We start from the raw sequence: 14,705 nt of genomic DNA, 5'->3' as shown, positions 1-14,705 counted from the left end.
CTAATTTACAATCCCACCAACACTGTATAGGTGTTCCCCTCTGTCCACATCCTCACAAACACATGTTTTCTTTTGTCTTTTTGTTAAAAGCCATTTTAACCGAAGTAAGGTGGTACCTTGTTGTGATTTTGATTTGCACTTCCCTGATGATTACTAATGTGGAGCATTTTTTAATGTATCTATTGACCATTTGTATTTCTTCTCTTGAGAAGTGTTTATTAAGGTCTTTTGCCCGTTTTTAATTAAGTTGTTATTGTTGAGTTGTATAGTTATTTAATATTCTGGATATTAATCCCTTGTCAGACTTACAGTTTGCGAACAGTTTCTCTCATCCTATAGGTTGATTCTTCACTGTGTTGTTTCCTTTGCTGTGCAAAAGTTTTTCAGGTTGAGGTGATCCTGTGACCCCATTTGACTATTTTTGCTTTGGTTGTCTGTGCTTCCGAGATCTTATTTTAAAAATCCTTGCCCAGTCTAATGTTCTAAAGCATTTGCCATATGTTTTCTTCTAGTAGTTTCATAGTTTTGGTTTTACATTTAAGTCTTTAATGCGTTTCGGATTGATTTCTGTCTATGGTTCGATGGAGGAGTCTAATCTCATTCTCTTGCATGTGACTATCCAATTTTTCCCAGAATCATTTATTAAGGAGACTGTCCTTTCCTCACTGTGTGTTCTTACACCTTTGTTGAAAATCAGTGGCTGTAGATCTGCGAATTTAGTTCTGAGCTCTCTATTATGTTCCATGGTGTATGTGTCTATTTTTATGCTAGTACCGGTGTTTTAGTTGCTATAGCCTTACAGTATATTTTGAAGTTAGGTAGTATGATGCCTCTAGCTTTGTTCTTTTTGCTCAAGATTGCTTTTGCTATTTGGGGTCTTCTGTGGTTCATACAAATTTCAGGATTGTTTTTCTATTTCTGTGAAAAATATCATAGATATTTTGATAGGGATTGCATGAATCTGTAGATCATTTTGAGAAGTCTGGCCATTTTAACAATATTAACTCTTCCAACTCATGAACATAGAACATTTTAAAATTTATTTGTATCTTCTTCAATTTTAAAGTCGATGTTTTGTAGCTTTCAGTGTATAGTTCTTTCATCTCCTTGGTTAAATTTATTCCTAAGTATTTTTTTTTTCTTGTAGCTGCTGTGAATGGGATTGTTTTCTTGATTTTTTTTTTTTTTTGCTATCTTGTTAATATGTAGAAACACAGCTGACTTTTGTATGTTCTGTATCCTGCAACTTTACTGAATTCAGTTATTAGTTCCAACAGTTTTTTGGTGGATTCTTCTCTATATAAGATCAGGTCATCTGCACACAGGGACAATTTGACTTCTTTTCCAGTTTGGATGACTTTTGTTTCTATTGCCTAAGTCAGGCATCCCCAAACTTTTTACAAAGGGGGCCAGTTCACTGTCCCTCAGACCGTTGGAGGGCTGCCACATACTGTGCTCCTCTCACTGACCACCAATGAAAGAGGTGCCCCTTCCTGAAGTGCGGTGGGGGGCCAGATAAATGGCCTCAGGGGGCCACATGCGGCACGCGGGCCGTGGTTTGGGGATGCCTGGCCTAAGTGCTCTGACCAGGACTTCCAGCATTATATTGAACGGGAATGGTGAAAGTAGGCATCCTTGCTTCTGGTCTTAGAAGAAAAGCTTTCAGTTTATCCCAATTCCTTATAATGTTTGTCATAGATGAACTTTTTAAACTATTAAATATTATTAAAATAAGCAAAGAACAGGGCCAGAATTTTGTGATATTGTGCTATTATTGTATCTCACTTGATGGAAGAAAAACGCCATCTTCTATGATAAATTAATTATGGAATGAAAAACAAATTATCCAGATGAGACACCTGGGCCCATCAGGTATATTTCCATGTTGCTTGTCACCATACCACATATTGAGCCATGTGTTTCTGGTCTTCATTTAAGTGCTGCTAACATATGAGTCCCTAATATGTTTTAGACCATTATAGTGTGGGCAAGGGATATGAAGAACAAGAGGGAGAATTAATTAATCTGACTCTAATTCTATAAGGCATGCCTCTCTTCTGAATTTTGGACTATTGTATCCAACTGACTGATGGACAGCTCCAGATTGCTTACCATATTCCAAAAGCAGCATGTCCTGAACTGCATCTACCCTCTGCCTCCCTAAAGCTCCTCCTCCCTCTGTAAGTCTCTCCATCAGTTAATAGCACAACAATCTCCTGAGAGTATCAGTTCCCAAGGCTTATATTTTCTGTCCCAATATTTTTTGTCATTGACCTCTCTTTTCTTTTTTTAATTATTATTATACTTTAAGCTCTGGATTGCATATGCAGAATGTGTAGGTTTGTTACATGGGTATATAAGTGCCATAGTGGTTTGCTGCACCCATCAACCCATCATCTGCATTAGGGATTTGTCCTGATGTTCTCCCTCTCCTTCCCCCCAACCCTCTGACAGGTCCTGGTGTGTGATGTTCCCCTCCCTGTGTCCATATGTTCTAGTTGTTCAACTCCCACTTATGAGGGAGAAAATGTAGTGTTTTGTTTTCTGTTTCTGTGTTAGTTTGCTGAGAATGATGGTTTCCAGCTTCATCCATGTGTCTGCAAAGTACATGAACTCATCCTTTTTTATGGCTGCATAGTATTCCATGGTGTATATGTGCCACATTTTCTTTATCTAGACCATTGATCTCTATTTTCTCTACTACTGCCCTAATTCAGGTTTTTAGAATCCGAATTATTCAATAAATGTTTTTGAACCCTGTGTTCCAGATCCTTTTCTAAGTGGGGAGGAGGTTAGAGAAAAATTGCAAAAGCCTGCCTTTGGGGGAAAAACTGGGGAGGAGAAAAGAGGAAACAGATAATAAAAGAGTAAATAATAACTTTAAGATTAAATTTGGCAACTGTTTTGAGGACTCTTTTAAGTTACCCAAAGAGGAAAAATTTAAGACTTGAAGAGGAAGAGCCAGACAAATAGCATTCCCAGACAAAAAGTTAGGAGACAAGAGAGTTTGAGACTCAGAGAATGAAAAGGTAGCCACGTGGGCAGGCATTAGAAAAGAACAGTTTGTAGAGGTGAAACCATGTTTGAATGTCAAGAAAAGAAGTGTAAATTTTATATTAAGTGCAATGGCAATCTTTGAACATTTTTGGGTAGAAAAAAATGATGTGATTAAGATTTTTCAAAAAATAAAAATAAACTGTGGCTCTCTTAAGAGAATGGATTATAGTTGGGGCAGAAGTGGAAATAGAAAGATCAGTTAAAAGACTATTGTGGCCAGGTTCGGTGGCTCACACCTGTAATCCCAGCACTTTGGGAGGCCGAGGTGGATGGATCAGGATATCAGGAGATTAAGACCATCCTGGCCAATATGGTGAAACCCCATCTTTACTAAAAATACAAAAATTAGCTGGGCATGGTGGTGCATGCCTGTAATCCCAGCTACTCAGGAGGCTGAGGCACGAGAATCATTTGAGCCTGGGAATTGGAGGTTGCAGTGAGCTGAGATTGTGCCACAGCACTTCAGCCTGGCAACAGAGCGAGACTGTCTCAAAAAAAAAAAAAAAAAAAAAAAAAAAAAAAAAAAAAAGGCTATTGTAGTTTTTCTCATTCCTATGTAAGAGGTGGCAAAGCAGAAGAGCAATGTAAGTATCTGTAGTGTTAGCTGGAGAACAGTCTGCTATCCAAAGGAACTATTATAGAAGTGTGGACTAGCAGATCAGCTAATTCTAGAGTCCTCCAGAATTACAAGCTTAATAACCCAAATGTGGGGCTTTACATTTCACATTTTAGCCACTATTTGACTACTGCTAATATGTCTTTAATTACAATTAGCTAGGCTGCAAACATTATTTAAAGTCTATGCTTACTCTCACCGTGTCTATTATAATAAAACATTATTGAATATACATTGGTTGCAATGATCTACTTTCAAGGCTTTTTTTTTGAAACAGGATCTCACTCTGATGCCCGGGCTGGAGGGCAGTGGTGTGGTCACGGCTCACTGCAGCCTCACCTCTGGTACTCAGGTGATTCTCCCACCTCAGGAGCTACAGGCAGGGGCCACCACACCTGGCTAGTTTTTGGAGGAATGGGGTTTCTCCAGGTATGGTCTCCTGAGCTGAAGCAATCCACCCATCTCAGCCTTCCAAAGTGTTGGGATTACAGGCATGAGACACTGCACCTGGCACTCCTCCCAAGTATACACACACACACACACACACACACACACACACACACACATTTTTTGAGATGGAGTTTTGCTCGTTGCCCAGCCTGAAGTGCAATGGTGTGATCTTGGCTCATTGCAACCTCCGATCCTCGGGTTCAAGTGATTCTCCTGCCTCAGCCTCCTGAGTAACTGGGATTACAGGCACCTGCCATTGCACTTGGCTAATTTTTGTATTTTTAGTAGAGATGGGGTTTCACCATCTTGGCCAGGCCAGCCTTGAACTCCTGACCTTGTAATCCACCCGCCTTGGCCTCCCAAAGTGCTGGGATTACAGGCTTGAGCCACTACTCCCAGCCTACGCCTGGCTAATTTTGTATTTTAGTAGAGACAGGGTTACACTGTGTTGCCCAAGCCGATCTCAAACTCCTGAGCTCAGGCAATCCACCTGCCTCCTCAGCCTCCCAAAGTGCTAGGATTAGAGGTATGAGCCACCATGCCCCATTTTTTAAAATTTTATTTATTTATTTATTTTTTAGGTGGAGTCTTGCTCCGTCACTGAGGCTGGAGTGCAGTGGTGTGATCTTGCTCTGTCAGCCAGGCTGGAGTGCAGTGACGTGATCTCAGCTCACTGCAGCCTCCACCTCCCAGGTTCAAGTGATTCTTCTGCTTCAGCTTCCCCAATAGCTGGGACTAGAGGAGCGTGCCACCACGCCCAGCTAATTTTTGTATTTTTAGTAGAGATGGCGTTTCACCATATTGGCCAGGCTGGTCTTGAACTCCTGACCTCGTGATCTGCCTGCCTCAGTCTCCCAAAGTGTTGAGATTACAGGAGTGAGCCATCATGCCTGGCCTGTATGTTCTAATAAAACAACTTAAATAGGAAAAAAAATTGAAGATGAAAAATAAAGCCATGATTACAACAGGAAAGCATAACCACACAAGTGAACTACAATTTGGCCTAGAGCTGCCAAAAGACAAAACAAAGAGGACCAACAAAGACAGCAATAGACTCTTTAAAAAGATACAAACAAATCAGGCTGCTGGGGCATGGTGGCTCACGCCTGTAATCCCAGCACTTGGGAGGCCAAGGCAGACGGATCACTTGAGGTCAGGAGTTCGAGTCCAGCCTGACCAACATGGTGAAACTACATCTGCACTAAAAATACAAAAATTAGCCGGGCATGGTGGCGCACGCCTGTAGTCCCAGCTGCTCGGGAGGCTGAGGCAGAACTGCATGAACCTGGGAGGCGGATATTGCAGTGAGCCGAGATCGCGCCACTGCACTGTAGCCTGGGTGACAGAATGAGACTCCATCTCAAAAAACAAAAAACAAATCAGGTTGGTGCAGTGACCACTGCTGTAGTGAGCTGAGATCGTGTCACTGCCCTCCAGAGATGACTTTGTCTCAAAAAAACAAAAACAAACAAACAAAAAACCCCAAATCAACTGTGTAGGAGTAGATGTTTTGCTGAGACTGAGACCCAAGAGAAGTTTCTCCAATGGGTTCTCATAAAAGGTACACTCTGTGACATACTTAAAAGTAGCCATTAGCCTTAAAAACATACATTGAAAATATGTATTTTGATGACTGTTTGCTATTTGGAGCCAACAGCATAGAAACAAAGTGTAATGCAGTAACAGTAATTCTATGAAGAGCCAAAATGTGGATCAAATATGTAGCTCTGTGAAGATTTCCTAGAGGATAAAATAAAATTTAGGTTCCTCTCTCTGCAAGTTGGGAATACAAACTTGTTTTTATCATCATCCACAAACCCATCTGTTCCTATAAGTAATAAAATCCATTTCAAAACCAAATTATTTTTATATCTAAAGCCATTGTTCCCTTTTAATATCACAGATTGAACTAGACTACACAGATAATTTTTCTAAGCCTGGTTTTCTAAATAAATGTGCTGTAAATGGCTAATCTCACTGTAGACGGTTACATTTTAAAATGCTGTTTTATGGTTGTACTAACTTTATGTAAGTTTAATTTTTAAAAAGTTAAGATTATCCACAGAAATGTTGTTTCAGTTACATCCAATTTTTTAAAATTATTAATATAGGTTACATTAAAGTACATTGCACCTAGTCACAAAGACTTTCAAAAATGATCAGCAATATAGAGGGTAAACCTAAAAAGAAAATCAGACTCATTCCACATCTGTGAAATGCAGCACTTAATATAATTCAATTTACAATAATCATAAAGGATAGGGAGAAGAATATAGAAAGTGGAGGGGAAAACAGTATTCAACATATGAACAACACAGTAACTGTTGCAATGAAAAAATAATTTATTAAATGAACATAATACCGGGAGTGAAATGCATTATAAAAGTAAAAAAAGGTAAATTATAAATATAAATAATAGTGGTTTACCTAATTAACAGATTTTTTTTTTCTTCACTCTTGCAAAGCTTTACATACAATCTTCTGAAAAGCCAGATTGAAAAAGTGGGTGGTTTACTTTAGAGCAGACAGGCAATACTACAATATCTAGAATTTGGCAAAGATCTGTTATATAAGATTCAAAATTGTACTGACTAAATGATTGTTCTTTTTAAGCCTTTTGCAAGTCTAGAATAATTTTAATAAGCAGATCAATTTGTTATATTCATATCTGTCTCTAAGTAAACATATTTCTAATACACTTTTTGGAAAATGTTCTCAGAGCATACCTGTGCACTCTGACAAAGACTTTAAAAATTTTTGGTTATTTGGTAAAAAAGTAGTTTCCTTTTTACTTCAAAGGTTAACAACAGCCATTGGATGTGTTGATATATGTCAGTAGAGTTTTAAACAGCCACATCTTAATATGTACATCAAGATACTGATAAACTTTTAGATAGTTAAAAAAAAAATGGAGATTGTTATTCTATTTCCCCAGTAAGTTTCCCTCAGTTTTTAGAAAGCATACCGACTGGGATTGCAAAATGCCAGCATTATTACAATGCGTATTAACAGCAATATGCAAAATAGTGAAAACAGAAAATAAATGAGTAACTTCACACTATAAAAATGAAACAAGGCACTTTCAATTACTGTACATAAACCTGAAATAAACATTTTTTCATAAAGCTGACTCACAGACCCTAGGAGACTTTTGTAGAAAGTGAAATAGTAAAGGCACTACATAATTCTTTCTCCTAACTCTACTTACTAAAGAAATCCACCAATGAAACTTGGCACAAAAGAGTTTAATTATCATAAAGTGCATCACTTGGCTAAATACGTTAAAAAGAAAATCAGCCATAATACAGTATAATAACATCTTCACATATATAGAAATAAAAATGCAATGCCAGGAGTCAAGCCAGTTAGGAACTTTGCAGTATATATGGCTTTTTATTTTGTTTTCTTTTTTGTATAAGACCCTATTTATTTAGACTCTATATTTTCAAAAGAATATGCCTTGATTAACAAAAAGAGGTAGTATTCTGAAAGAGGCAAACTCACTAAATCTAGGTAGATGTAAAGATTATGTGGAAACTAAACAAATATAACATATTAATAACCATTACACTTATTAAAGTATTCTGATATTAATGAATCAGCTTTTAAAATCAAGGCTAGTTTATCACTTTAGCTATATGACCGCAGCCCTTTCAAGTAGTTTTCCTTTGGTGCTAGATAGTAATTTTTTTCCCCTTAGCATTAACATTTCACATAAGCAAATTTTATTTACAGATGGTAAACATGTAAACACTAGAAACTCAACTAAATTCTATCTTTACTATGATGGTCACTGATTTAAACCATTAATCAAAATATGTCATGTCAGAGATATAAAGAAGTATCTATCACCCAGATAGTAACAAGCAATTAATTTCCATTTGATTAATATAATTGGTGATTTAACACATACATATATATATATATATACACAGCAGTTTGGAGCAACATATAGGCAAAACGCCATAATAATTTATGCACAGTATTTAAGAATGTGGGCCTTGATAACAGAATTCTAACAAGATTTTTTTTAGTGTATTAAATATAATTGGATAAAACACAATTATAAAGCAGCAGTGAATACATTTCCTATCCCAATAACTTAAAAAAACTTCTTTACATAAACTTCATACATGTGCATTCTTGCTTTTTCTGTATATTTTACAGTTCTTTTTTTCTTTTAAGATAGTATTTGCCACTCTTCTAAATTTGCTGAATCGTCTAAATGGAGGGGACTGCTTGTGGTGTATTAGTCTTCTTCAGCATCATACGCCACTTCTGCTACTTCTATCTCTGATACAGCATACTCAGGTTCACTAAAACTTAAGCATGGTTTATTATCAGCTCTGCAAAAAAAAAAAAAAAAAAAAAAAAAAGCAACATGTCAATGAAGGGATAGATGCATGCTATTATTTCATGTTACTATTACCTTTAAAAATCTTCTACCTTATAGAAATCATATTGACATACTTAGTGTAAAAGTATTTAATATAAAAAAGTATTTAAACATTCAATCAGAAATTTAATATTTTTAAGTTGTCATTGACAGGTAAGACCTTTGGAGATAGGTTTTTAAACTTTTACACCTCTCCAAATTACCACTGACCAATAAAGATCTACATGGTAATTACCTTTAACATAAAATTGTTCTCATAATTATAGTCTACCATTACCACTAAACTATTAACCATTACTCTGGATCTGTATGCAATAAAAACTCTATGTGGGCCAGGTGCAGTGGTTCATGCCTGTACTCTCAGCACTTTGGAAGGCTGAGGCAGGCAAATCATGAGGTCAGAACAAGACCAGTCTGACCAATATGGTAAAAACCCCTATCTACGAAAAATATAAAAACTGGCTGGGTATGGTGGCGAGCGCCTGTAGTCCCAGTTACTTGGGAGGCTGAGGCAGGAGAATCACTTGAACCCAGGAGGCGGAGGTTGTAGTAAGCCAAGACTGTGCCACACTGCATTCCAGTCTGGGTGACAGAGCGAGACTCTGTCTCAAAAAACCAAACCAAAAAAAAAAAAAAAAAACAAAAAAAACCAAAAAAACTAAAACCTCAAACCTCTATGTGCTTTTGTGCTTTCAAATAAATTACATTTTCATCATTCCTATTAGGTAGGAAGGGTGGTGGTTATTATATTATAGTATCCTACTTTTTGAATGGAAAACAGGTGATATTGAGGTGAGGGAGATTAAGGTAGTTTGTCAATATTTAAAAAATAATAATAAATTACCTGAGTCAGAGGCCAGTTAATGTAGACACAGCTGTGAAGTAAGTAAGAAGAAAACTTACAGCCTGATGTCAAAGATACATTTTTAGGGACAGCCTAAAATATCTACAATCCTTTGTTTGCTCAGCAGATTTGTGACACAGTTAACAGTGAACTCATAACAAAAAATGCTCTATAGAGTACTAGAATCACTTCCCTCCAATTAACAAAAATATTAAGCTATCATAAATGAAATATTATATACCTAGATTCTTCTTCCAGGACATCCTGATCAACCTCAAGTGCAGAGGACTCCACCTTTAGGATCTGTTCACCTTCTGTTTCTGACACGTCCAGTGATTCTTTAGGTTCTAAAGACATTGTTCTAAAAATATGTTATGGCAACAAGTTACTTTCTATGAACAAAACAGGCATATGTTTAATGTTGTGAATACATGCAGCTATAGGCAGTCTTTAGCCGTTAAGCCTTAATGCACTCACATAGCTAATAAACAGCTCACTCTGGGAGTATACAGAGAAATTAGTAGCTATGATTAATTTAAACTTACTTTAGCATCAATTCAAGATATGCTGACGGGATGGCAAACCAGAGCTTTCATATGTGAGAAGTTGGCATAAATGCCTAGAAAGTAAGATATCCCCTAAATAAAATAATGGTATTCCATTTAATAATGATTTATTTAATAATGATTTAACAATTATAATGAATAATGTTTATCTTGCTCAATAGTTAGTGGATTATTTTCCTGATGTTTTCCCATCCTTCAATGTTCAGCTTTCTAAACAAAGCATGATTTTCCCAATGAAGAATGCCAAAAGCCTACAACTTTCAGAATCAGAAAATTCCTAAATCATATTAAAATGTAAATGGCATTTATCCCAGAGTATTAAGAGTTGAATTAGACTAGAAATGCAAGTATCACAACACACCTGAATCTTTTCTCTAAAGTGTCTATATGAAGTTGCTTCTCATTAAGCAGTTTCTTTAGTGATTCCATCTCCTTTTGTTTTTCAAGTAGTTCTTTTTGTAAGCGGTAGTTAGTCTCTTCTAAAGTTTCACAAAATGCCTTAAAAGAACCAACAAACACATGCAGAAAAAAAATACAATTAATTACATATGCAGTATCTTTCTCAAGAGCATTATTGAAGAATCAAAGAACATAGATAATCAATAGTATGAAACTCCCAATGATTTGTTCTCTTTTAGGTCTCTCTCTTTGACCTCATCCTTTTAGGTCACTGCTATCTTAGCTTTCTTAGTCCCCATCCACCAGGGGGACATAACTACAAGTTCTTTTTCTTAAGACATATAGTAGTAAGCTAGTGTGCCTGAAGTGAGTATGTGATATCCCTCTAGCATAGAACTGGGATAAAAATGATTAGTAACTACTGCTTTAGTTTTTGTTCTCCTTAATCTATGTTCACCTAGCATACATAGTTACACTTAAAAAATCAACTGTGGTTACTGATTCCATTTGTATTAGCTCAGTAGACATACTACTGTAACAGCATTTTGGTAGTCTTAATCACTTGGGTTGCAGTACCAGGATGGAACAAGAAATGAGGAGCCAGGAACATTTTTGGGAAGTAAGTGACAAAAAATGATACATTCAGAAATAAAGCAAAGACCCTAAAGAGCAAAAGCATTAATAAAAGTCACTCAACAATACAGGAATACATCAAGAAAGATTGTTTGTCTCAATCTGGTCTCTAGGTAGACAAGGTGAAGTCTCACCTGAAGAATCTAATCTAAAAAGCCTCATATGTATTTTGGGAAAAATAATGTATCCCAAGGAAGACAAAAAAAAATAAATACATATATAAATACAAGATATTGAAATTGCAAATACCAAAATCAAATAGATCTCTAAAACACCAGGAAGACAAATCAGTTTACTATAAAATTGTAAGACAGCAGGAGACTGATGGTAGATGTCATAAAACAGTCTACATCAAAGGCAGTAGAAAACATTTTAAAGCGCTGAGAAAAGTAACTATCAAGGTAGAATTCTACACTCAGTTAAATCATACTTCAAGAATGAGAACAAAATTAAAAGACATTTGGACATCAAAGAACTAAGCATTACCAATACACATTCTCTGAAAGAACTACTAAATTACATACTTTAATAAGTAGTTAACTGAACCCCAAAGGAAAGAGTAAGATGAAAGTAGGAATGGTGAGGAATGAAAGTGGCAAACACTCAGGTAAATCAAAAGAAACATTGATTGTGTGAAATAATAATGATGGCCAATTTTGAGGAGGGCTGTAAACAGTTCGTTTCTAAAATATGAGAACATATGAGCATTAAATAAAAGACAATGACTACATAACTTAAAAAACCAAGGGCAGAGAAAAAAAGGAGAAAAAAAACTCATTAAATAACATGAAAGGAAAGAAAGGAGGAAAAAAGTAGCATTTTATAAAGCAGAATAAAAAGTAGAAAATGATAGGAATAAATACAAATATATTAGTAATTACTATACATAGAATAAACTCAACACTTAACACATATTTCAGATTGCACTAAAAGATAACTATGATGTTTAAAAGAGACGTATTTAAAATACAAAGGAAGAAACATACTTTATCAGAGAACAGATAAATGTTTGCCTTTTCTCCCCTACCAAAAGTTGTGGTTTTATTAATACCTGACAGAATGCAGTTCAAGGTGATAAAAAACATTATTAGGCACAAAGAGTCTCTGTCTAATAATAAAAGTAATAATTCACCAGGAGTATTTTAAATGCATAATTACAAGAAGAAATTGAACAAATCCACACCATAAGGGGTAAATTCGACATAACTCTAAGCAATTAAAGGACTAAACAAAAAAAATGAGTTAAGATTTAAAAGATTTTAACAATACAATTAGTAAGTTTGATTTGATGAACATATATTGAAGTCTGAGTCTAACAATTAGGAAATACATATTCTTTTCAAGCACACATGGAAAATTTAGAAAATTTATCACATATATTCAGATTACAAAGACTGAAGAACAATGTCAACAATAACCAAGAATTGTTGTCAGAGAGAACATATCTCTGAAAAAAAAATGCAAATAGACTAAAAAACAGTCAGTAGTATAGGGAAAAAGTGCTTGAAAATTAAAGAGAATTCTAAATTTATGGAGAAAATGAGATATTATAAGGAACAATTTAAGATATTAATGACAATGAAAACACTATTAAGCCAGGTGTGGTGGCTCATGTGGTAATCCCAGCACTTTGAGAGGATCATCTGAGGTCAGGAGTTCCAGACCAGCCTGACCAACATGGTGATATCACATCTTTACTAAAAATACAAAAATTAGCTGGGTGTGGTGATGCATGCCTGTACTACTCAGGAGGCTGAGACAGCAGAATTGCTTGAACATGGGAGGTGGGGGCTTCAGTGAGCTGAGATTGTGCCACTGCACTCCAGACTGGGTGGCAGAGAGAGATTCTGTCTCAAAAAAAAAAAAAATACTATTAAGACTTGTGAGATGCAATTTGACTGTAATATAAAAGAACTGTATAATATTAGAAAGAACTGAGAAAGCATCCAACTCCAGAAGTCAAAGAACATACTAAAATGAAGTATAAAAAAGAAATTAAGAGACAGGAAAAGAATTTAATCAAAAGAATCAAAAAGGAAATAAGTGGTTCTTTGAAAAGTCTATTAAAATAAACCAAATCCAAGGAAAAAAGACCAGTGGAAACAACAGTGAGATGAAAGTGGATACATAACTAAAGATATGTTAAGAGATTTAAAAAAGACATATGATACTACTAAGAACAACAGTCTTGTAAGAATGTAGAAAACGGTCAATTTCTAGAAAAATACACATTCTCAAAACTGAAAACCCCCAAATAAATAATCTGAATAACTACAGATATTAAAGTAACAGAATCAGTTGTTAAAAATCTACTTGTAAGACAAATAAACTAAAGAAAATATCAGATCCAGATTGTTTCACAGGCAAATTCTAACATTTAGGGAACAAATAATATGCACTTATTCAAATGGTTCTGGATAACAGAAAAAGAGGGACTATTCCTCATTTTATAAAACTGGTATAATTTTGATGCTAGACCCAACAAAGGGCAGTAACAGAAACAAATACTATATATGCCAAAATTCTGAATAAAATCATTACAATTCAAATCCAGTAGTTAAAAAGACATGCTGAATTTATGAGTTAATCTCATAATAAATGTTTTATCATTTGAAAAAATCTATGAATGTAATGTACCATACCAATAGATTAATTAAAAAACCCATGTGATCATCTATACAGATGCAACTGAAAGCACACACACACCCCTACAACCTCTTAGCAAACTAGAAATAGAACTTCTGTAATCTAAAAACAAAGACAATAAACAGATTGACATAACTCACAACTACTACCAGCCTACAGGAAACACCATATCCAACAGCAACATACAGGATCATTTCCATTGAAGTTAGGATGAGAGGAAAAGGATGCCCACCATAATGGTGTCAATTAACCTCCAAAGATCCTATCTAGCAAAATAATACAGAAAAATGAAATGAAAGATATTAAGTATTAGGAAAAAACACATATTGTTAATATTGCAGTGAATATGATTACCTACGTGGAAATCCGAACAGATCTATAAACTAATGAAAGCATGTGACACACAAAATAGAGATATAAAAATCAATGATAAAACTAGTAACTTAGAGTGTAATAAAAATACCAATTATTTTGTCAACAAAAATAATGAGAAATCCTATGGCTTTCCCTAGAAGTTTAAGAAAAAAATGTAAACTTTTACTGAGTAACTTAAACAAAAAAACCCCCAAAACCTCTATATGCAAAGCGCTATTTATAGGAAGATTCAATACTATAAGGACAATATTCTTCAAAATTAATACATAAATGTATTAAAATTCCTAACAAAATGGCAACAGGATTTTTTTCATGGAACTCATAAAGTTGTTCTAAAATTCATATGGAAAAGTGAATAGCCAACTTGGAAGAATAAGAGCACCCTTGTTCTGCCAGTTAATAAGATTATTTAATTAACTGAATATAGTAGCAGAGGGATAAGACTACTAAAAATGAACTGAGTGACCATAAACAGACCCATTCACACTGAACTATTTAGAATAGAAGAATTCCTAATTAGTGAGATAGGGACAAACAGCTACTATGGAAGATGCAGAGCTGGCTAGTAATCAAGAACATTAGGCTACAATAAGATACTATTCTATACCCATCAGACTGACAAAAATTAAAATACTGACGATACTTGTATTAGTGATGATACAGAGCAAGAGGAAAATATATTGTTGGTAAAAGTACAAATTGACATAACAAATTTGGGGTGTA

The 14,705-nt window shown here is 35.2% G+C and overlaps 2 protein-coding genes across 6 annotated transcripts in view; one reads left to right on the top strand and one right to left on the bottom strand.

The window, feature by feature from the left end:
• Window positions 1–14,705, top strand: part of CHMP4C (charged multivesicular body protein 4C) — an 86,324-nt gene that overhangs the window by 56,810 nt on the left and 14,809 nt on the right. The gene's annotated exons all lie outside the window — the stretch shown is intronic.
• SNX16 (sorting nexin 16) overlaps window positions 5,135–14,705 on the bottom strand; it is a 39,736-nt gene continuing 30,165 nt past the window's right edge. For 3 of the 5 annotated variants that reach the window (XM_010350882.3, XM_074386933.1, XM_074386932.1), the window contains exons 6-8: window positions 10,291–10,427; window positions 9,605–9,724; window positions 5,137–8,469 (exon numbers count right to left, since the gene is read on the bottom strand). In XM_010350882.3, the coding sequence (XP_010349184.1) occupies window positions 8,373–8,469; window positions 9,605–9,724; window positions 10,291–10,427 (354 nt within the window). In that variant the 3' untranslated portion in view covers window positions 5,137–8,372. Of the gene's footprint in view, window positions 8,470–8,501; window positions 9,395–9,604; window positions 9,725–10,290; window positions 10,428–14,705 lie in introns of those variants that run through there. The other 2 variants (XM_074386935.1, XM_074386934.1) reach the window with 2 other exon arrangements.

The sequence above is a fragment of the Saimiri boliviensis genome, chromosome 15 (assembly GCF_048565385.1).
Source record: "Saimiri boliviensis isolate mSaiBol1 chromosome 15, mSaiBol1.pri, whole genome shotgun sequence".
Taxonomy (NCBI): Eukaryota; Metazoa; Chordata; class Mammalia; order Primates; family Cebidae; genus Saimiri; species Saimiri boliviensis.
The sequence above is the reverse complement of the archived record's forward strand: the minus strand, read 5'-3'. Positions and strand labels throughout refer to the sequence as shown.